Raw genomic sequence first — 24,765 nt, 5'->3', positions numbered from 1 at the left:
CTAAAAGCCAAAAAAACCAAACGTGAAAAATACGTCAAAATCGCGTCCCTCAGAAGGCAGCTTCGTGGCGAGACATCGCGTCACGTCGGTAGCGACTGCGGCGTGGAAGGAAATCGCTCCCTCAAGGACGCGATTTCCTTCCATCGCCAGCAGTCGCACGACGTGACGCGATATCTCGCCATGTACTTCGACATCGCTACCGACGTGAGCACGATTTCTCGAAAAATGAACCATTCCGGTAAATAATAAAAAAATCGGCCCATTTCGGTAAATTTTGAAAAAAAGGGGGCTTTTTCTGGTAAATTGCCCGCTATTTTACTCAAATGACCCTAAAAAATAAATAATTATAAAATAACCTAAATTCAAAAACAATCACTTAAATAATCTAAAATGAACAGTAAAATTAGGTTGAAGGACTTAAGTGGTCGTCACCACATTGATTTTTGACTCAATCATTGATTTTTGACCTAATCATTGCCTGATGATTGTATCATGTGTTAAAAAATTAGGTGTTGGGTGTTAATGACAGACACCCTTGTATTTTTTTTTCAAACCGTAGCATACTGATATACATTTATACAAATATTTTAAAAAAAATTTGGTGCTAGACAATAAATGGCCGGCACCACTTTTCCCATTTAAAAATTTTTTTTGGGTGCTGGCACATTAATAGCGGACACCCAATTTATTAAATAAAAAAATTGGGTTAGGAGAAGTAGATGACCGGCATCACCTTTTTCAGGAACCAAAAAATTCTTTTTCGGGTGCTAGGACACTAATGGCTGGCACCCCTTTAAAATATAGAGTTGTTTTGTATTCTATTTAAGCTTTTTGTTTGCTTTATTTATTGAAAACTGATATTAAGAATATCAGTGTTTTTATTTGTTGAGAAGGAAACAAATATTGTTGAAGATGAGTTCTCAAATTCTATTTGTTTATGTTTATTTCGATGGAGAAATGATAAATACAACTGAAAAAGTTGTGTCTTTCAAAGTCGGCGAAAAATCTTTTATTATTCATGTAATGTCGGATTCGAAGACGACGAATACGACATGTGATTTTTTATTATTCCATGATTATTGTAAAAACTTGTAATTAAAGGATTTTTTATATTTTATTTACCCACACTCTTATTATTTATTTCTCCGTGAATCTTAATTTAAACAATCAATTTAATTAAAATATCATTTTGTTGGTATAAATATAAATTATAAAAATTTGAATTTAATTAAAATAAGGATAATTCATTTTTTAAAAATAAAATTTTAATTAAAAATTAAATAATTAAAGGATAAATTAATTTAAAGGAGTAAATGAAAATCAAGTAATAAATTTAAAAGTAATAAATGAAATTAAACGATTTTAATTAAAGGATAAATTAAATTAAAGTAATAAATTAGAAAGTGAAAAAAATTTAAAGTTAATGGAAATGAATAGGATTTAAATTTTTTTTTTTAAAAGGAAAAGAAGATGGGACATTGTCAGGCCTAAAGAAGCGGGCCCGTGAAGTTGATGGCCGGCGTCAGGCCTAGCATGTCAGGCGTTGGCTTGTGACTGGTCGGGTTCAGGTCAGTTAAAAAAAGGAAAGAAAAAAATAAATTTATCTCATTAAAGTATAAAGTGGGTGTAAACTATCCAGCACCTAAAAAACATTTTTTAAATAGAAAAAGAGGTGTCGGTCATTTATTATCCAGCTACTAGTTTTTTTAAATATTAGTATTAATGTATATAAATATGTTATGGTTTGAAAAGAAAAAAAAGGGTGCCGGCCATTAATTTTTTAGCACCAAAAAATTTTTTTAACACTTGATATAATTATCAGATGATAATTGGATAAAAAATCAATGTGATGCCAATCACTTAAGTCATCAAATCTAATTTTATTGTTCATTTTAAGTTATATAAGTGATTATTTTTAACTTGGGTCATTTTATAATTTTTATTTTTGAGTCATTTAGGTAAAATAACCATAATAGGGTTTGTAGGGTAAATTAAAAATATCACAAAACCCTCATACCATATATTACATTATATTTGTCTTTTACTGAAAAATAAATAAATTAGTGAGTAAAATAATCATTCTGTTAAAATTTGAACCTAAAATGTTTATTTTAGTGTTTATATATAAAATATAATAATAGTCGTCAACTTTACAGATTTATTCAACTTGATCTCTACTATTTTATTAGAAGTAAAATAGATTTTTTAACTAAAAACCCTGTGGGCTCCATGTTCCTCAAAATCCCTAGCCCATTTATTTTCAATAAAAAGTAAGGATCAAATTGAATAAATGTGTAAAAATTTAGAATTAAATATTTTATTATATCTTACACAAAAATACCAAAATAAACCTTTAATGGAGGAGTTATTTTACTCACATATTTAACATACATAAATTAATTTACTTATAACTAAAATATAATTAAAATTATATTTTTATTAAAATTAAAACTAATTGTTATTAAAATTAATTGTTATTAAAATTATATCAAATTATATTTTTTGTACCAATCAAAACATTTTGTAAAATCTAACATTTCGTTAGTAAAATTATTAATTGTTAATTGTATTAATTATTAGTAAAATTATCAAATTATATCAAATTATTAATTGTTAGTACCAGTCAAAATATTTTGTAAAATCTAACATTTTTTAGTCAAATTATTAATTGTTAATTGTATTAATTGTTAGTAAAATTATCAAATTATATCAGATTAGGGTTAGGGTTAGGGTTAGGGTTAGGGTTTTTGTTAGCATTAGGGTTTTAGTGTTTTTAAGTTAAAGGTTAGGGTTAGGTTTTTTAAGTTAAGGATTATGGTTAGGGTTTTTAAGTTAAGAGTTAGGGTTAAGGTTAGGGTTAGGGTTAGGGTTTTTAAGTTAAGGATTAGGGTTAGGGTTAGGGTTTTTAAGTTAAGGGTTAGGGTTATGGTTAGGGTTTTTAAGTTAAGGGTTAGGGTTAAACCTGATACGAGTCAGAAAGACCCAACCCAAGTTTAAGAACGTGATGGGCTCAAATTACCATAAGGCCCAATAACGAGATCAAAGGCCCGACAAATACGTTCCAAACTAAATGAGACCATTCAGGAGTTTGTTAGCAAGGCCTTACATGCGTACACCAAAGAACGAGAAAATCAAGATTCACTTTCTTGTTTTCAAGAAAATCAAGAAACCGAATCTTGGCCCAATTTTGCTGTTTGGAGCGATTTCAAGAATCGAGAAAATCAAGATTTCAAATCTTGGAAATCTTGGTCCAAAAAACCGAATCTTGCAGCCAACGCGCATTGGATCTCCGTTACGAGCATCAACGACCCAAATTCGGTAGGAAATGGATCACAAGCCCAAATTCTTGAAGGCGAGGCCCAATAAGCAAATTCCCAGCCCAATCAAGAAATCCATACATGCTTAGTTGAAAATCAGGCCAAAATATCAAAGGACCCAATTTGTAAACATTTTATTTGTTAATTTAATTTTTTAGGCTCTAGAGATATTACATGTTAAATTCGGCCCAAAACAGCCCATTTAAGTGTTAGGCCGAAATTCTTTTATTATTTTTATTATTTAGGGTTAATTTTTAAGTTTCCTAATGAGATTAGGATTAGTTTGAGGCCTATATAAGTGATGGCCGACCACCCCTTGTATTCACTACTTAGAATTTTATTTAAATTTCAGATTTGTTAAGTGCAGAATTTTCTTTGAGGTTTTTCTCCAAGAATTCTCTCTTGAGTTTTCTTTAGAAGCTGTTTTAACAATCTTTTGATTGTGGGAGCCATCTTCCACCTTCTTCTTGCCATTGATATTCTTTGGAGGGGAGATTAGAGCCGTTTGAAGGGAGTTGTGAAGTCTTTCAGGATTTCAAGGCTTCTTAGGACTTTAATTTAGTTTCTTGCTGTTCAATTTCTTTTCTTAGATTCTGCTTGAGCCGATTCTTTTATCTAACTTATTTAATCTTCTTGTTGAATTTCCAGCCTCTTTAATATTCAAGAAGACTGATCGGCACTCTTTCTTGGCAGCCAAATTCGATTAAATCCATCTTTTCCCAATTGATCTTGCCGAATTCTTCTTGTCAAATCTGATTGAATTCGGTTGCTGGAATTTTGGGGGAAATTGAGTTGATGTTTCAATTTGGGCAAATCGACATCTCCTTGGGTTTCAAGAACCGTTTTAGTTCATCAATTTCTTTCTTTTCTTCTTGTCGCACCAAACCCTAAATTCTATTAAAATCTGATCGTTTTAATTTTGTTTGCTGTTTTGGTGTTCTTGACAGATTCGGTTGACTGGAAATCAATCTTGGAGTTCGAATTCGTGTTCTTGTATTCCGAAAACACCTCATTCATAAGTGTTTTGATTATTGGCTGTTCTTTATTGTTTTGGGGATTTTTATCTTCAGATCTGATTAGTTTTAATCTTATTCTCTGCTTTGTTTTCAGATCTGTTCGTTAGAGCCTCGTAGGAGTTTTCTCGTGACTTGGCAACTCGATCTTGGTTCGCGCGCAACCCCCTATCATTTGGTATCATATTTTGGGCGTTTTGGGTGTTCTTGGTTGATTTCTAAACCGATCTCTATTTTTAAACTACAAACAGTAGGTTTTACCGGAAAAATTTTTGAAAAATTCATTTGAGTGGGTAAACGTTTTCCGATTGATCTGAAATTTTACATAAATATTTTTGGCATCGTGATTGAATATAAAAAAATTAATCCTGCAAAAAAATCAGTCAAAAAATTCAAAAAAATTGAAAAATACGAAATCCAATAAAAATTAAAAAAATATTCAGCGGTTTGAGTTTGGTGCCCAAACTTTCCAGATCAAAAATTCAATATTTAAGGACATTCCAGATTTAATTTTGTGATTTTTGGAGATCAGGAACACCTCGAATGAAGTTGTCAAGTTACTCCGCAGTTTTTCGGATTTTCTGGTTTCAGCAATTTTTATTGATTCTCAGCTGTAGGTTTTCATTTGTTTGCCTTTATTCTTCCTTTACGCTATCTAACACCTTCTTGTTTCTTGTGTTAGTAGGATTTAAACGTGTGCACAATTCTTCCTCGGTACAACACGAATCAATTGGTGTCTCGTCAGTTTTTGGCATCCTAGTGCAAATTAGGATTCTTTGGTAGTTCGGTTCATACACTCTCTAATTGGTTGATATAAACTCTACTAAAGAACTCACAAGACTGAATTCTACCTCATTGAGAATTTGATTTATTCTTTTTGAGTGATTAACGGTGAGGTTTGCTAACTTTTATTTTTGAGTGTTGAGTGTTTATTTTGCAGGTTTTTGAAAATGTCTAAGGTTGGTCAAGGTGATAATGACCATAATGATGTCCATGATACATTTATTAAGTCCCAACAATAGTTAGACGAACAGACGGTCTTAATTCGATCATTGAATGCTACTCTCAATAAGATGCGAGTGAAGAAAAGAGCCCAACGAGGACAACTTAATTCAAGTGAAAAGGCAGAAATGAGAGTGCCAAGAAGACGAACATCCAACGAATATTCGAGAAGAGATTCCTATCATGACTCTTATTCAACGAGGAATTCAAGATGATGCAAAGCAAGTGTCGAGAGAGAAGTTTTCCAAGGGGATCATTGTTCGTATGCAAGTCATTCCGTACATACCCAACGAGAGTCTTTTCGTTCTGATTCATTTGTAACATCTCTATCTTGTAATGAAAGAAAGACAGAAAAAGAAATAAAAAAAAAAGAGAATGAAAAAGAGCAAAAAGAGATTGAGAGTGAAAAGGAAACAGACAAGAAAATTGAAAAAGAAATTGAAGAAAGAAGAGAAAATGAGTTCGAAAAAGAAACAAAAGAAAAAGACATGGAAAGGGTAGTGAGGAATGTTTCCACTAACCAAGATATGAATTTTTCTTGTGTTGCTACTTTTCAGGTTCCTGAAAGACCGAAAGATAACTTTCAACTTCAATACCTCTCAAATGAAAGACGCTTTCGTACGATCAACATAGGCAAAGATGAAATCACATTACATGAGCCCGAAGGTAAGCGAGGTAAGGAAATTTTACCAACCGAGTCCCGTGCAGATTTGAAAATTATGGATAAAACTTTTGGTGACTTAGTTCTTAGAGGATCCCCTCATTTTGATCCGATTAATTATTATTCTTCGATTGTGGTTGATAAAGTCATTACGAAAGGAAGCATGAGCTGTTATTCTCATTATTTGCCTTGTGAAAAATCCTCGAATTTGTGTAAATCTGTTGTGGTGAATAAGGTAACGAAATTTTCCAAGTTTGTTTTCAATTTATATTCGTGCCTTCAACAGTTTATGTGGTTGTACATGAAGTTTGAGTTCCATTTGACAAAGGTTAACTCAACAACGGAGCTTCGACTACACTATGACCCCGATGAGCGAAAGTTTGTTTTAAATAGAAAAGGTAAAATCGACCCTTATTCTTCTGCATATAAAGGTAAGATGCTTGAAACCTTTGAAACACTTTGTACTCCTCAGATAGTGACAAAGATCGTGTTGATGATTTAATTTTTGTAAAACACTTAGATCGAAACGTGCTTTTATTTATTGATGATCTATCTGTTTTGATGGTTGATAAAAAGATTCTTGTTTTTGATAATGCATGTGTGAATGAATCTATAAACTGTCGATTAATGCATGGTATGATTTTGCAACTCTGTGAACCGTGTGTACCTTTTCGAATACCTACTTGTGATGATTACGTTTACCATTTGATTTATTACTCACGATTTATTCATGGTTTGTGGAAACAATTTGAGATGATTGAATGCCTTAATACATGTCCATATTTGTTTTGAATATTTGACGAGACATTGGTGAGTAAATTAGCTTAATTGCATGGTAATCTGAATCTGTCCATTTGCATGAGTTATACTTGTTTTGTTATGCTTATGATTGGACTACAAGTTTGTTTGTGTTGCTATTTACTAACTCATGGCTATACTTTTCAGTGGACTCAATTGCCATTAGTCCCGTTCGATCGAGGAAAGTCGAGTCCATTTGATTTTTCAGATTCGAGGACGAATCTTTTTGAGGAAGGGGGGAATGATACAAGTCAGAAAGGCCCAACCCAAGTTCAAGAACGTGATGGGCTCAAATTACCACAAGGCCCAATAACGAGATCAAAGGCCCGAAAAATGCGTTCCAAACTAAATGAGACCATTCAGGAGTTTTTTAGCAAGGCCTTACATGCGTACACCAAAGAACGAGAAAATCAAGATTCACTTTCTTGTTTTCAAGAAAATCAAGAAACCGAATCTTGGCCCAATTTTGCTGTTTGGAGTGATTTTAAGAATCAAGAAAATCAAGATTTCAAATCTCGGAAATCTTGGTCCAAGAAACCGAATCTTGCAGCCAACGCGCATTGGATCTCCGTTACGAGCATCAACGACCCAAATTCGGTAGGAAATGGATCACAAGCCCAAATTCTTAAAGACGATGCCCAATAAGCAAATTCCCAGCCCAATCAAGAAATCCATACATACTAGTTGAAAATCAGGCCAAAATATCAAAGGGCCCAATTTGTAAACATTTTATTTGTTAATTTAATTTTTTAGGCTCTAGAGATATTACATGTTAAATTCGGCCAAAAACAGTCCATTTAAGTGTTAGGCCAAAATTCTTTTATTATTTTTATTATTTAGGGTTAATTTTTAAGTTTCTTAATGAGATTAGGATTAGTTTGAGGCCTATATAAGTGATGGCCGGCCACCCCTTGTATTCACTACTTAGAATTTTATTGAAATTTCAGATTTGTTAAGTGCAGAATTTTCTTTGAGGTTTTTCTCCAAGAATTCTCTCTTGAGTTTTCTTTAGAAGCTGTTTTAACAATTTCTTTAGAAGCTGTTTTAACAATCTTTTGATTGTGGGAGCCATCTTCAACCTTATTCTTGCCATTGATATTCTTTGGAGGGGAGATTAGAGCCGTTTGAAGGGAGTTGTGAAGTCTTTCGGGATTTCAAAACTTCTTAGGACTTTAATTTAGTTTCTTGTTGTTCAATTTCTTTTCTTAGATTCTGCTTGAGCCGATTCTTTTATCTAACTTATTTAATCTTCTTGTTGAATTTCCAGCCTCTTTAATATTCAAGAAGACTGATCGGCACTCTTTCTTGGCAGCCAAATTCGATTAAATCTATCTTTCCCAATTGATCTTGTTGAATTCTTCTTGTCAAATCTGATTGAATTCGGTTGCTGGAATTTTGGGGGAAATTGAGTTGCTGTTTCAATTTGGGAAAATCGACATCTCCTTGGGCTTCAAGAACCGTTTTAGTCCATCAATTTCTTTCTTTTCTTCTTGTCGCACCAAACCCTAAGTTCTATTAAAATCTGATCGTTTTAATTTTGTTTGCTGTTTTGGTGTTCTTGACAGATTCGGTTGACTGGAAATCAATCTTGGAGTTCGAATTCGTGTTCTTGCATTCCGAAAACACCTCATTCATAAGTGTTTTGGTTCTTGGCTGTTCTTTATTATTTTGGGGATTTTTATCTTCAGATCTGATTAGTTTTAATCTTATTCTCTGCTTTGTTTTCAGATCTGTTTGTTAGAGCCTCGTAGGAGTTTTCTCGTGACTTGACAACTCGATCTTGGTCCGCGCGCTACCCCTTATCATAGCAAATGATATAGGGTTACGCGCGGACCAAGATCGAGTTGCCAAGTCACGAGGAAATTCCTACGAAAGGCTCTAAACGATCAGATCTGAACGAAACAGAAGAATTGAGATTAGATGTAATTAGATCTGAAATAAACTATTAATAAACAGCAAGAAACCAAGACACCCTTAGAGATTGTGATTCTTGAGAGCTAAGAGTCGAATTGTGATTAAGCAATGAATTCCCAACAATCGGCCCTATCAATTAAAAAGAAACAAACAAATCAGATTTCAAATCAAAAAGAAAACAATCAGGAATAAAATATTAGGGATTGGGACGGCAAGAAGAAAAGAAGTAGAATAGATGAATCAAACGATTTTGGAAGTATAGAAAGGAAGTGAATCTGCCAACAAATTGATTCGGCCAAGAATGCCCAAATTCCAGCAACCGAATTTCACCCAAAAAGAAGAAGTAGCAATCGGTAAAAACCCTAGAACTTGGGGAATTTTGAATCGATTATGTGCTGCCAACAAGAGATTGATTAAACGAAGAGTTCTTAGAGTTTAAACAAATCTAAAACGTGACAAAGAACAGCAAAGAGATTAGATCAAGATTCGGCACAATCAGAAATGAATAAAAGAACTTGAATAGCAAGAATTAAATTAAAGTCCTAGGGATCCTTGAAATCCCAAAAGACTTCACAAATCCCTTCAAATGGCTCTAATCTCCCCTCCAAAGAATAACGATGGCAAGAAGAAGGTAGAAGATGGCTCCCACAATCAAAAGATTGTTAAAACAACTTCTAAAGAAAGCTCAAGAGAGAATTCTTGGAGAAAAACCTCAAAGAAAATTCTACACTTAACAAATCTGAAATTTTAATGTATTTGAGTAGTGAGTACAAGGGGTGGCCGGCCATCACTTATATAGGCCTAAAACTAATCCTAATCTGATTAGAAAATTTAAAAATTAACCCTAATAAATAAAAGAATTTCGGCCAAGCACTTAAATGGGCTGTTTTGGGCCGAATTTAACATGTCATATTCCTAGAGCCTAAAAAATTAAATTAACAATTAAAATGTTTACAAATTGGGCCCTTTTGACATTTTGGCCTGATTTTCAACTAAGTATGTATGGATTTCTTGATTGAGCTGGAATTTGCTTATTGGGCCTCGCCTTCAAGAATTTGGGCTTGTGATCCATTTCCTACCAAATTTGGGTCATTGATACTCGTAACGGAGATCCAATGCGCTTTGGCTGTAAGATTCAGTTTCTTGGACCAAGATTTCCAAGATTTGAAATCTTGATTTTCTTGATTCTTGAAATCGCTCCAAACAGCAAAATTGGGCCAAGATTCGGTTTCTTGATTTTCTTGAAAACAAGAAAGTGAATCTTGATTTTCTCGTTCTTTGGTGTACGCATGTAAGGCTTGCTAACAAACTCCTAAATGGTCCTATTTAGTTTGGAACGCATTTGTCTGGCCTTTGATCTCGTTATTGGGCCTTGTGGTAATTTGAGCCCATCACGTTCTTGAACTTGGGTTGGGCCTTTCTGACTTGTATCAGTTAGGGCTAGGGTTTTTGTTTGGGTTTTGGTGTTTTTAAGTTGAGGGTTAGGGTTATGGTTAGGGTTTTTAAGTTAATGGTTAGGGTTAGGGCTAAGGTTTTTGTTACGGTTTTGGTGTTTTTAAGTTAAGGGTTTTTAAGTTAAGGGTTAGGGTTAGGGTTAGGGTTTTTAAGTTAAGGGTTAGGGTTAAGACTAGGGTTTTTGTTAGGGTTTTGGTGTTTTTAAGTTAAGGGTTTTTAAGTTAAGGGTTAGGATTTTTAAGTTAAGGGTGAGGGTTAGAGTTAGGGTTTTTGTTAGGGTTTGTCAATTAAATTATAATTTTAATTATAAATTATAAATTTATAAATTTTTAATAAATTAGTTTAGGGTTTTTAAGTAATAACTCAAATAAATCTCTATTTTATTACATCAAATAATATCAAAATATTCAAAATGTTTGTACAAATATATTAAAATAAAAATTAATCTCCGTGCCTGCCGGATTCAGTGCTACATGGCGGCCGTCGACGGTTACGCGCTGGATTCCTCTTTTGTCAAACTTTAGACGGGGGTTGTGGTTGCTCCGGCGGGGATTCTAGTTCCTCCAGTAGGGTATCTGGTTGTCGGTGTTGGGACGATGAGCCACCTTGATAGAATAGTGACTGTGGAGGTGTTTGCATCACCAACGGTGAAGCTGTTTGGAACCCATACGGTGATGGGGATTGGTAAAAAGAAGAGCTCCCCGACGGCCCCTCTTGCGATCCCTCATGCGATGTTGGCCTATACATCGGCGGTCCACTCGGCGTAACGGAAAATGGAGATGAACCGGGCCATGGACTCCAACCTGCCATAGGACTAGGAAAATGAAACATATAAGGGTTAGGATACATAAAAGGCTAGGATACGCACCTGGCATCATCTGAAAAGGTTGTGTCATCGGTTGAATAGCTGGGTCAGGTGACTATGTCAGTGCTCTAGCTGGGCCTGGTGATTGAATGGCAGCTGATGATGGGCCGGGTGAATGTCTGGGCCTCGTTGATAGGCCTACGTCATTGTCCCTTCGTCTTGGATTTAAAGGCCCACGTCGTTCCCTTTGGACACGTAATTGTCGCTGCCTCTCCTCTGTCGACAATAAATACGGCTTGCCATAGATCCTAAACCATGGCATGTATTCCGGCACGCACGCTAAATTTGAAACGATGATCGGTTCCCAAGTAGGTATATAATCATACCGATCTTCCCATATTTGGATGTAGTAGGACCAGAATATCGGCCAATCCATATGCAATTGTCGTAGGTCGATTTTGTGCTGATCATTAAACACCTCAGGTGCCACGGGAATCGGTTGTCTACATCCAAATTGCCGTAACACTCTGTCTGACTGGTGCATCTCCACGGTTGCATAGTTGATCAACGCGACTTTCACGTGCCAAACGTTTGGATTTTGGAGGTACTCATACGGAATTACTGTCCGAATTGCCAGATCCTCGTATGGTGTCCATTGAAACTATATGAATATGATGGAAATATTAGTTATATACATAATACATAATACTAAATACTAAATACCAATCGACTAGCTCATGATGGAAATATCAATTTTATTTAATACTTACATGTGCTTCCAACTGTTGATCTAATAGAAGCCGTATATCTTCAAGAGAGGTAGGTAATCGAGCATAACTTACCGGATGGTTCCACCTAATTAAATAAATTTTTATCATACTATTATTTTTAAAAATCTACGTAATAATTGTAAAATCTAATATAAAATTTACCTTGTTATGAGTGGGAATGTATATAGGTGGTCCACTCGAGGACGTAAAAATGGAAAGCGAAATTGTGCCCATGACTACAGTAGTGACAGGCAACCTCCGATTTCCACTTTACTTGGTCTCGTCGCCCCGCACATCTCCCGATATAATGTTGCCAACACGGCAAACCCCCAACTCAATTCACCAGCTGCTCTAAAATCAACAAGTTTCAGCAGCCATCTTAGATGTACGAGGTTCCGTGACAAGTCCGGCATCAAATAACCTCTAATTATCTGAAAAATGTATGCCCGAACATATCGGATTCTTTTTACTTCGGTTGAATCATCATCCGAATCCGGGAATGTGTCTCGTAACCAGCCCATCTCGATCCGACCTCCGTTAATTTTCTCCGGAATAGCGGCCAAAAACTCGTAGCACACCGCTCCCCAATCGCAAGATTGAACAGACCCGGTGACTGGGTACCCGTCCACCGGCAATCCCAATTGCAGATTAACATTTTCCAAAGTGATAGTGCACTCTCCACATGGAAGATGGAATGTTTGCGTCTCGGGTCTCCACCTCTCAACCAACGCACTGATAAGTTTCGGGTCCAACTTGCATCCCCAGCCTACCATCGCCACGTGCCAAAAACCCACTTCCCGCAGGTAATTCTTTACCACGGTGATGGAGGACCATGCATATTCCAGATATAGCATTCCAATATCCGATCTACAAACTTTTATAACAAATAATAAATTAATAATTATTTAAAAATGCATAAATAAAAAAATCTTAAATAATATTTAAAAAATAAATTTAACACTTACCATTTTCATTTGTTCGACGGATATGTGCTTGTTATCAAGACGAATCAATTCTCCCGCCATTGCTAAATTCGTACAAATTTTTATGATTTAAAAAAATTAAAAAAATTAAAAATTTTTTAAAAATAGTTAAAATAGGGATTTAAGAGAAATTTAAGAGGAAATTAAGAGTATATTGAGATTAAATATGGATTTGAGAGAAATTTGGAAGGAAATTGAGAGCAATTTGAGAGGAAATTGAGAAAATAATTGAGAAAGGATTAATTTGTGAAAAAAAAATGAAGGGGTGGAGGGTTTTTATAGTTTTTTTTTTACCATTGGCACTGTTCACGCGCGGGGAAAACGCGTCCCCTGGGATGCGCTGACGTGGCAACAAAACGCGTCCACGTCAGCGTGCTTTCTGTCCACGTGGACAAAACGCGCCCTTGAGGACGCGTTTTCCTATCACGTACCCTGACATTGTGCTGACGTGGATGCGTTTTCGGGGAAAATGACCCATTCCGATAAATAACCATTTACCGGGCCCATTTCGGTAAATATTGAAAAAAAGGGCTTTTAATTGTATTTTGCCCAATATTTAAATTCCCACATCAGCTTTAATTAAACTTCTAAAAAAATTTAAGAAATCACATAAAAATAACATATAATAAATAATAAAATATAATATTTAAAATTAATAATATTAAAATATATGTAATATAAACAAAATTGAAAAAAAATATTTTAAATTGTAAGTAAAAGGAAATTTAAATACATCACATCAGAATATTAAATACACTCCAATTAATTTATTATAGAATTGTAATTTTTCTTGAGTTTGGTATTAAGTTGATTTGTGACATTAATTCAATAGACGACACTATTAATAAGATTATGACATACCATGATGTGGGTGAAAATAATTCCAAAACTAAATGTTACTTTAGTTGAAATGACAAAGAGAGTGTATTTTGTTGTTTTAGGTTCAAATCCTTCGTAAATATGATTTTTTTCCTTCTAGATTTTGTATAAAAGACAATTAACCCTTAAATTATTGTTTATTGCTTTGTTAAAATAAGGGTATTTTAGTAATTTAATATTGAGTTGGGACTCCATCATGGGTGATACTAACTCAATTAAAATCTTTATATATAGTATAGATTAATCAATTATAAATTAATAACAAAATTTCTAATATAATACCAAGATTTCTAACGAGATACCATTATTTCTAATCGAATAACAATATTTCTAAATTTCTAATGGATACATATCAAAGTTTCTTACGTGAAAACAACATTTCTAACGAGATACCAATATTTCGAATGCAATACTAAATTTCTAATGTAAAACCAAAATTTCTAACAAAAATAAAAAATTTTAACACGACATCGATATTTCTAACGCGATGGATGAACCGAAGCGAGAAAGGGAGCATGAAACCAAATTGATTTGGACAAAATTTGTTAGACAAAACACGTTAGCGAACAAAATAAATTAATTATAAATAAACACATATGAAATAAAATATAAAAGAATGATTTATAATCAATTTATTAAATACGGAAATTAAATAAAACCATAATAAAAAGTTGAAATAAAGAAGAATCGAGATTTTACGAAATGTTGAGGCTTGTAAAACTCAGTTTCCTTAAGACAGATTCGACCGCTCTTTCGGTACTTGGAGTAACGTTGGTCAAATGTCTCCCAAGATACAATAAAAATAGTGATCAAAGTAGTAGCACCTTTACAACGATCAACAAACGAACAGTGCATTTTTCTATCACAAAATACGAATAGGAAAAGGAAAAGTTTTTGAGAGCAACAAAGTTTCGGTAAGAGAAAAATATCAGAGAGATTTTCTTACGTGTAAAACTCTTCAGAAATCATGGCCTTTTATAGGCATGGAGAATGTTGGAATTTTAGAAAAAAATATCTACAAAATCTACCATTAAATCAATTTGATTAAAGTTTTTAATCAAATTTATTGGAATCAAATCAATAAGATAAGTATCCTATAAGGAGATTATGCCTGCTGAGGAAAATAAGTTCGTGTTGGGCTAAAATATTGGCCAGACCGGTCTGAACATTTTGTGTCGCCCACGTTGTGCAGGTGTGCCTCAACCCTGTCGGGGTTTGGACCTACACCACCTTGCGCGCGAGGCAGGGTTACAAGCTTAGTCATTCAATTACCTTTGAAGAGGGTTCACATATATAAACCCATCTCACACTTTGGTATTAAACCAATGTGAGATCTAAGCCTTTATTTTTCCTCAACAATATTTCAAGAAGGTTCACATATATAAACTCATCTCACACTTTGGTATTTAACCAATGTGGGATCTAAGCCTTTATTCTTCATTAACAATATTTTCAAGTAGCTTACTTTGAGCTTCAATTTCTCATTCATCACTCAACCATTTTGAGCATATGATATACTGTTGTAAAGGTCTAATGGAGTAGAATATGAAACCATAATTTTATGATTCAACTCTCCACCTTTACCTATTGAGAATATGCCTCAAATTTCCCATAAAAATGTAATTTTTTCAAAAAAATTGAGGGTAAGTTTCGTATGATGGTCGTTTTAGTCATTTAGAGTGTAGAGTGTAGAGCTTGTTTGAAGAATCCATGAAACAATGTAGTTTTGAGAGGGCAGGAATATTGTAGGTAAGATAGATAAGGTGGTCGTGGGGGTTGGTTAGGACTGGGAAGGCCTTCGAGTGAGGCGAGCTTGTGGACTAGGTCATTGATAGATCCAAATTGGTTCGTTAAAGTGATGATGGACGATAATGATTTGTAATTGTGGGGTGAGAATATGCGAAGTAAGTTCTATTTTGGTTTCAGCTTTCGCCTTTTCTTTTTTCATAAATATAAAAAAGTTGAAAAAATACGTTAAAAATATGGAGAAAGGAGGAAAATGGAGGGAGGAGCAAAAGAAAATGAAAAAAAAGAAGAAGAGAAAGTTAAAAGAACATAAAAGAAAAAAAATTAAATTGCTCAAAACAAAAAAATATGGGGACCAATTGTATAATTTAACCTAAAATTTTTGTTTGAAATGATGATTTAATGTGCCATATTAGCTTACTGTTACATCGTTAATTACAATTAACGACTCATTGACTAAAATGTAATCTGAGGTAAACAAAAGTGACTATTTTAATAATTTACCCTAAAATTTATAAATATTTCAATACATTTTTAAAAAATTGAAAAAGAACTACAAAAATTTTGTAGAAAATTAAAAAATATGTAAGAATTATAAAAAATTTAAAACCTAAATCTCTACTTTCATTTCCATTGTGCTCCACTAGAATCCATATTCTACCCATTCACGATAAGATCGGTACTTCCTTTTTTTTGCTTTTGATAAATAAATTAGTTATGCAAATGATTATTAAATATTTAGTTACAAACATAAATTTTAACGTCTTTTTATAACGCAATACATATTTTAATTAATTCTAAAAATTCTAACGAATACGAATGTTTTAACACCATATCAAAATTTCTATCGTGATACCATTATTTTAATGGATATCAAATTTCAGTCAAAGATATTTGTGTCTTCAATTTTAGTATGAATATAGCAATTTTGGTTCAGGCTATTGAATTAAGGAGGAAGAAAAGAAATTTTGAAGATAAATTTTGGAGAAACACACACCAACAAAAATTATGCAAATTGATCCAACCTTAATATTATTTTATATATTTTGGTATTTGTTTAAAAATTTTGTATACCAAAATTTTAGTATACAAAGTTAGATATATTTTATTATATATTATTTAAATATACTATGTTTAGAAATTTTGTATATCAAAATATATTTTAGTATTGCCTTATATGTTTTGGTATATTTAAATATGAATTAAATATACAATATTTTGTTTATTATATATTATCATAATTGTTGACACCATTTTTTTTTATTTTTGAAAAAGAAAACGAATACAGGAGTCGCCACTAATCTTTTTTAATGAGGTGTGATCGGGTCACCTCAAAAAGTGGTTGTTTTTAATAAATGATTTGGTTTTATTAAAACAACGATTTTGGTCCACGAAATTAAGAAAAACAGGTTCGGGAGTTGGTTAAGTACGAGGAAGGGTTAGCACCCTCATAACGCCCAAAAAAGTTGATTATTTAGTGTCTTTAGTATCAAAGATTGAAAAATTTGAAGAATTTTTAAAAATACGACCCAAAAAAAAATTTCGAACAATATGGGTTGGAATTGAGGATTCTCTTGTTCCAAAAGAATATCGCATCCAGCACATTAGGATACGATACTTTAAACTCTCGAAACCAAGATCACCTTATGGTTTCCAAAACCCATACTTTGAAACTTTAAGAGGGTATTTGGCTAAACGAGAAATCAAAACCCAGCACATTAGGGCACGTTTTCTCGAATTTCCTAACGCAAAATATTGCCTTTATTATTTTTTAGAAAAATTCTCATCTCGAGAAAACAACATGTCATATCCAATGCGTTAGGACACAACGTATCGAATTCCCGATACGAGAATACATGCCGAAAAATTTACTTATTTAAGAAAATATTTGGCTATATCGGATTTTGAAAAGGGATCATGCCCAGTAAGTTAGGACACGACCTTTACTTAATTCCCGAGATCGTTTAAAACTTGAGTTTGAAAAGATTCGTGTATTTAGATTTATTGTGAAAATCGAAACCCAGTAAGTTAGGGTACGACATTCTCAAATCTAAACACGAGATTTTGCTTATTCAAAAATCATAATTTATGGATTAAATAAAATTAATCTAACACAAAATAGTAGAAATGAAACACGGTGTCAATATGAGTAACAAAACAAAAATAAATACGATGATGTAAGTATAAATAATACGAGCAGTAGCAACAAAAATAAGTTAAAAAGGACAAATCTATAGCATACAAAATAACAAATATATAAGCAAATAAAATTTAAACATTCCCTTTTTTTAAATAAATATGAGAACGTAAATAAGTAAATAAATAAAGAAAATGAATAAAATTATAAAAATGTAAAAGATATATATGCAAGTATACATCAAAATTTGAAAATAATAATAAAAATATATAAACAAGTAAATAATGATAATTTATATATATGTTTAAAATATATTAAAAATATGGATGTAAATTTGTATATACAAATTAGAAAGTATAAAATATATAAGTACGTAAATATATATACTTATGAAAATTTAGAAAATATGTATATAGATATAAATTAAAAATATGTATGTATATGTGCGTGCAAGTATGTATTATAAAATATATATTTTAAAATTGTAACACAAAAGATATATATGTATATATGTGAGTTATAAAATATATGTGGGCAGATATGTATTTTAAAAATATAAAACATAAAAAAAAGAAAGAAATAGATATGTATATATATATATATATATATGAATAATAAAATGTATTGGATATAGGTATTAAATTGGAAACTACATAAAATTCAAGGTAAACATTTGAAATAATAGAAATATGGGATAAAGGACCAAATCATAAGGCGCTAAAAACATCAAGGGGAAATGAGCAAATGTTTCATGCCCCTTGTGCGCGGCGTTTCGCAAGGGACCGAAATAAAACACGCTCAAAGTGCGAGGGACTTACAGAGAAATATTCCCCAATCCTGAAACGCAGCGTTTTAACCGAGGGACAGCACATGGTCTAAGGACCAAATCGAAACAGAAGCAAAGTTCGTGGCCCAAATAAAAAAAAATCAAAAAGATCGCATTGAATATGCCGCAAAGGCAGAGGGGCTTATTGAGCAAATAACCCCTTTCACTAGAATGCGCGGATCCTCCCTGGCGGGTCGGGTTGATGTGCAGATCCTTAAGGGGAAACGACATCGTTTTAGGGCTATTAAGGCCAGCCCTAAACGACGCCATTTAGGAGCCCTATAAAAGTCATTTTTTTCTCAAAAAATTTCATTCTTCTCTTTTTCTAAAAAAAAAACAGAAAATCCTCTCAAACTCCCCCTTTTCTCTCCAACCGTCGATCAAAGGCCCAACCATCGGCCATCATGGCCATGCCACGGTCTTAAGCACCACCAGACATACAGCGATCGGAAACTGAAAAGTTTCCCCCTTTTTCTCCGATGCAAACCCCCAGCCTCTAAACACTCCCGAGGCGACCAAAAAAAGGTAAAAAGGCTTCTTTTTTTTATTTTATGCGTTATTTCGAAACAAACAAAACAAAAAGAAAAAGAAAAAAATGATAAAACAAAATAAAATAAAAATATCACCTTTAAAATTTTTGTTGTTTTTTATTTATTTTCCCAAAAATCCCCCTTTTTACAATCGGTTTTCATGGCTTTTATAGCCATTGATACATTATTTTATTCTATTACTATTTCTACTACTGTTTTGTCCTTCTCTGCTTGCGTATTTTGCTTGCTCTTCTGTTTTGCAGGTGTTTGGTGGCTGGTGGCAAAGTTGGTGGCTAACAGAGGGCAGCAGCGGCACATGGCTAGGATTTCAGAAAACTGAAACCCTAGTTTGACTGGGTTTTTGGGCCTCAATTTTGGGCTGTTTTGGTTAGTTATTAGGCTCGGGTTGTAATGGGTATTGGGTTTGCTGATTTGTAGATTTGACTGGACTTTAATTTTATTTTGGTTTATTTGTTCTTTGGTTTAATTGGGCCCGGGCAAAATGGGCTTGTACAATAATTATTGCTAAATCAAATAAAAAATGGAATTTGGTATAATTATATTTATTAGGATGGATCAAATTTTTGTTCGAATATGCTGTACAAAATTTTTTAAGATATGCCTAAATATTTTGTTGGAAAAATTGTAATTTATGAGAATTTTGAGGTATATTCTCAATTGGTAAAGGTTGGGAGTTGAATAAAAAATTATGGTTTTATATTCTACTCCATGAGACCTTTACAACGGTATATCATATGCTCAAAATGGTTGACTGATGAATGAGAAATTGATGTTCAAAATAAGCTACTTGAGAATATTTGTTGAGGAAAAAAAAAGGTTAGATCCCACATTGGTTAAGTACCAAGTGTGAGATATGATTATATATGATAACCCACTTGAAAATTCATTGAATGACTTAGCTTGAAATATTGCCGCGCGCGTAGGGGGCAGGTCCAGACCCACCGGGGTTGGGGGCGATACAAAATGATAGGGCTGTGGATATTTTAACCCAACACAAAATTTATTTTTTCTCAGCAAATATATATAAAATCTTATTTAAAAGGACATATATCTTGATTTTATTTTATTCTAATCAATTTGATTTAATTGCCCTTTAATGCATATTTTGTCTCCTTATACATGAATATTTTCAAAATTTCTCCACTTTGAATGCCTATAAAAGGCTAAGACTTCTTCAGAATTTTTTGCTCAATCTCACTCTCTCACACCGAGATTATTTTCTCTCTAAAATACTTCTCTTTTCCTCTCCATATTTTCCAACGTTTCGGTGATAGAAAAAGGCATTGTTTGTTTGTTGGTCACTACAAAGGTGCTACTACTTCAATCATCGTGTTGTTGTATCCTGAGAAACATTCGACCAACGTTTCTCCAAGTAACGTAGGAGCGACCGAAACTGTCTTAAGGAAATCTCAACATCTAGTAAAACTTGTTTCTTCTTTTTGATTTCTGGTTTTGTTATGTTATTTATTGGTTTTTCATATTCGATAATTTAAATATAAATTATTCAATTTATTTTAATTTATATATAAATATTTGTTTATTTAGGGTCCATTTGTTTACATGTAAATATTTTACAGAAAATGTTTGTTTCACAGAAAATAGCTTGGTTAACGGAAAATGTCTTACAGGTCAACATAAAGTAAGTCCTTTCCTGTAAAATGGCTTATCCTTTTAAAAAGTGTAAATCATTTTCCGGAAAAGAGCACCTCTATAGATAATTTTATTTTTATATAAAAATAAACTTAAATAAAGTTTAATATTATTATATTGACAATAAATTTTATTTTTAGTTTTAAAAATATTTAAAATATTATATTTTTCAATATTATTCAGCATACATATTTAATTATTTATATTTAGTCATATAATAAATTATTAATAAATATAATTTATTATTTTAATAAATTATTTAATATTTTAATTTTATTTTAATAATAAATTTTAAAATAATAATTTAAATAATATTATTCACATATTATTGAAAATATTCAATATTAATATTTTAATATTTATTACAATTATAAATATATTAATAATAAATGTTTTATAGTATAAAGGTTAAAATATGTCATAAGTCTATATACACTTCACAGTTTTGTAATTTAGTCTTTGTACTTTTATTTTCAAGAATTTAGCCCTTTTATTTTTCAAATTTAAAAATCAAGTCCAATTGTTGACATCATTAAATTTTTTGTCAATTTTGTTGATGTCACATTTTAAATAAAAATACTCACTTGGTATTCATGTAATTAAAAATGACGTTGTAATGAACTTGACTTTAACACAATATTTTTAATATATGCAAAAACAATGTAAAATATAAAATTATAGATAGAAATAAATTCAATTAAACAATGAAAAATAAGAAAATCTCAAATGTATGTTTGTTTCATTGAAACAACTTTTATGAAATATTTTAAGAAATTTACCAAACAACGTAAAATATTTTATACTGATTTATCTAAATACCGAAAATATTAGCTTTTCCGAAAAGTAAATTATTTTTAGAAATCATTTTCTAGAAGTTATTTTCAATTGAAACAAACAGAGTCTTATATTTATATATTTTTTTCGCTAACGTGTTTTGTCCAACATATTTAAAAAAGTAATGGAATTTTGAAAGGGTATCAAAATTTTAATAGATGCCAAAATATTAAAATATTTAATGAGATATTTTTAGAAACTTTAGTATCATATTAAAAATTTTGTTATCTCGTCAGAAATTTTTGTATGACGTTAAACCTTTGCTATAATTTACCCAAAAATGTATTTACTTTTTATTTTATTAGAATAACCGATTATAAGTTTTGTTTTACATGAAAACTTATGAGAAGTGTACGCTGCAACACTAACACCATGTTTGGTTGGGTGTAATGGTCGTGGGCCCCACTTAATCCTGTGTTTGGTTCGGTGTATTGCACTAATACGGGCCTATTACGTTACGGACGTATTCCCCAAAATTCACCGATTTCTATTCCCTTCCTTTTGGTCAATTTAGGTGTCGCTTTACCCTCTCGATTTTTATGCCCTGTTTTACCCTCCCAATCCACGCCTCCCCTTTCCGTCTTCTGTTTCTTCCTTCTAGCTTTCTCTCCACTCTCCTCGCCGTCTTCTCCTTCTCTTTTTTACCTCTCTTTGGCGTCACAACTGGACCTAGAACACCGATCAGAAAGCACCCTCCATCTCATGTTTTCCGTTCCTCTTCGCCGGTGAAACTAGTGAAGTTTTTACTGTTGTGTCCATGGGAACTGGTAAAGAAGATACAGCCGTCTTCCTAGATCGTGATTCTCGATCAACCAGAGGGAGAAGGTGAATCTTCAACCTAAATTAAGATAGGATTCCTATCACTTAATACGGTTTTTTTTCCAAAAAAGATCTGTGTGTTTGCTTTTTTTCTCAATTTTTAGTTCATAAACGATCAAGAATACTTTTTTATTTTATTTTATTTTTACAGTGATTATGTTGAGATTTCCTATGAAATTCTCTTTTTATTTGCAAGGAATCTATAACTCTAGTGTGAATCAGGGAAGCATGCAGGTGTGGGAAGTTACTATCCAGTGTCCTGCTCCTCTAACATCCTCTGGCGTACCATTCGTGGGTGTGTTCTTCTTTTCGAGATTTTTTTCCCTTTCAGTTTGTTTTCATAGTTCTTTATTTGGTCTGTGAATGAAAAGGATGGAAATTTCTTGGTTTTTGATGCTTGGTAATTTAGGAAGCTTTTATTATAAACTTTTTGAGATATTTTTTTCTATTTATTTGAAGTTCTATGATTTGGATATTGGAATATATATTGCAAAAGAACCAAAGGAATCTTATTGAGCGAGATTCTCACCCATAAAAAAGTCAATTTTGATTCAATTCAAGCTTTAAAATTCAACAATTTTTCAGTACGATTTTAGTGGAAGCCATGATATAGTAAGGTTCATAAGAGAAGTTCAAGCTCATGGCTTATATGTTTGCCTTAGAATTGGACCTTTCATTGAAGTGAATGGACTTACGGGTAATAACCATTGCCATTGCTATTCATTCATTTCTTCTTCATCGGCATTTTTGCTAAAATGATTGTTGATGGGTGCGAGGGACGCCATTTTGGTTGCACGATGTCCCGGGATTGTTTTTCGATCCGATAATGGACCATTCAAGGTAAAAGTGCAAACCAAACTTGAGATACAAATAATTTAAAAGATTAAAGCAACCTAACAAAAATGAAAAATTTTGTCTCTTTAATAACAGTTTCATATGCAAATATGGGTGAGAAAAGTGGTAAACATTTGATGGGAATGCTTATTGTTTTTCAGGAAAATGGATGCTATCCACACTTTTGCCAGAGAAGGAGAACTGGATAATTTGCTTAAATGCATTGAAAGTGGTGTTTCTGTGCATTTGCAAGGTTTGTTTCTATTTAGTTGTTTTTCCTCCTTTAAAGAAAAAACTAGACTTGCATACATGGGTTTGAAAGACTTTGCTTAATCAAGTAACTTGTTTGCATTTGATGCTTGCAGACAATAAAGGCAGGACCCCGATGCATTGGGCTGTAGATCATGGCCATCTTAAAATTGACGAAGCACTTCTTAGCAGGAATGCTGATGTGAATGCTAAGGTAATTATTGTATCGCTGTTACGGTTTTACTGGTATTCACCTCCTAACCTATTTGTGTGTGCTAAAACTATCCTTGTCTGATGTACCTTTAATGCACGAAAACAAATGTGAAATAGCTCGGTCTGGACTCAAGTTCTACTCATCCGAATCGGATTCTCCCGTTGAAAAGAAGCCTGACCTGTTATAGAATCGCTTGATGGTGAAGCCCATGTCAAGGATGTAGCTTTGCCGTTGAGGATGTGAGTAATAAAGGTAAAATGGGTTAAAAATATTGGATTTGGGTTTCTTTTTGGCAATTTGTTTATTGTGCTTTTGTTTAGATGATGAGAAAAGAAACTCAAGATGAATGAACAAGTTTGATTTTTATTTGATTGGTTTGTTATGTTCATGTTAGTCGGTAAAAAGTCTTAAAGCGGGTGCGAGGATTTAATCTGTGCTTCTTCTTTCTTTGGAATTTACTTTTTTTATTTGGAAATTATTTGTTTGGTTTTTGAGAAAGGAAGGGAAACTAAATCATGATATATGTATATATTTGTTTGGATAAAACATGATAGTTTGTTTTTTTGTTATGTTGTTTAACTTTGTTAGTTCTTTGGTGCGAGTGAAACCCGAATCAAGAAGTACTTTGAAGGGGATGAAGAGGCACTCCTTCAGCTCTTGAGGCCATTTTGCGGAGAAAGTTGGCTGGGAAGCATGAGGAGACCGATGATGAATTGATGGATGAATTGGATGTGCAACCACGAGACGATGTGGATGATGAAGAGTTCGAGTCAGATTTTGATAATTTTTACTCGACTGATGAAGACATACTTGCAGTACTTGCAATGTTTTTGATGAAATAAAGTGTGGATAGAAAACCTGTCAATACTTGCAATGTTTGTCCATAATGTTTGTAAATGAGAAATGACCCTAGTCTACTTCATTTCTCAAAGCCAATTGCTTGTGATTGCATGTAAATGTCACTAGAACGCTGTTGCTAAGGCTTAAGAATCTGTTTTATGAGTCAGTGTTGGTTGTTTCAAGTTCACTTTAATGTCACTTTGTTTACTGCTTTCTAGTTTAACTTTTGTATGGTAAGTGATTTGTATACTAGTTGTTTCTCTTGAATATGCATGCAAAACTTACATATTAGTAGTTACAAACACAGATTTGCTGCTTGATAACAGATAGATCTTTTTTTTTTCATAGTTTACCATGGTTTCTTTATGCCTATATGATTGTTTGTAATAGGCCAATTTGCCCAGCCCATTTTGTTAAACCAAATAAAAAGGAAAAAAACAAAATATTAAAGTTTAGCCCAAATGTCCA

General features: G+C 32.7%; 1 protein-coding gene across 1 annotated transcript; it reads left to right on the top strand.

The window, feature by feature from the left end:
• The first annotated feature begins 22,098 nt into the window (after positions 1-22,098).
• LOC105787971 (acyl-CoA-binding domain-containing protein 1) lies at positions 22,099-24,174 on the top strand. The gene is made up of 4 exons (XM_012614607.2): positions 22,099-22,166; positions 23,156-23,247; positions 23,360-23,457; positions 24,046-24,174. Exons 1-4 carry the CDS (start codon positions 22,099-22,101, stop codon positions 24,172-24,174), a joined length of 387 nt encoding a protein of 128 aa, XP_012470061.2.
• The last annotated feature ends 591 nt before the right edge of the window (positions 24,175-24,765 follow it).

This window comes from Gossypium raimondii, chromosome 2 (genome assembly GCF_025698545.1).
Source record: "Gossypium raimondii isolate GPD5lz chromosome 2, ASM2569854v1, whole genome shotgun sequence".
NCBI classification, from domain to species: domain Eukaryota; kingdom Viridiplantae; phylum Streptophyta; class Magnoliopsida; order Malvales; family Malvaceae; genus Gossypium; species Gossypium raimondii.
Note: the sequence above shows the minus strand (reverse complement) of the source record. Positions and strands in the feature narration are given on the sequence as shown.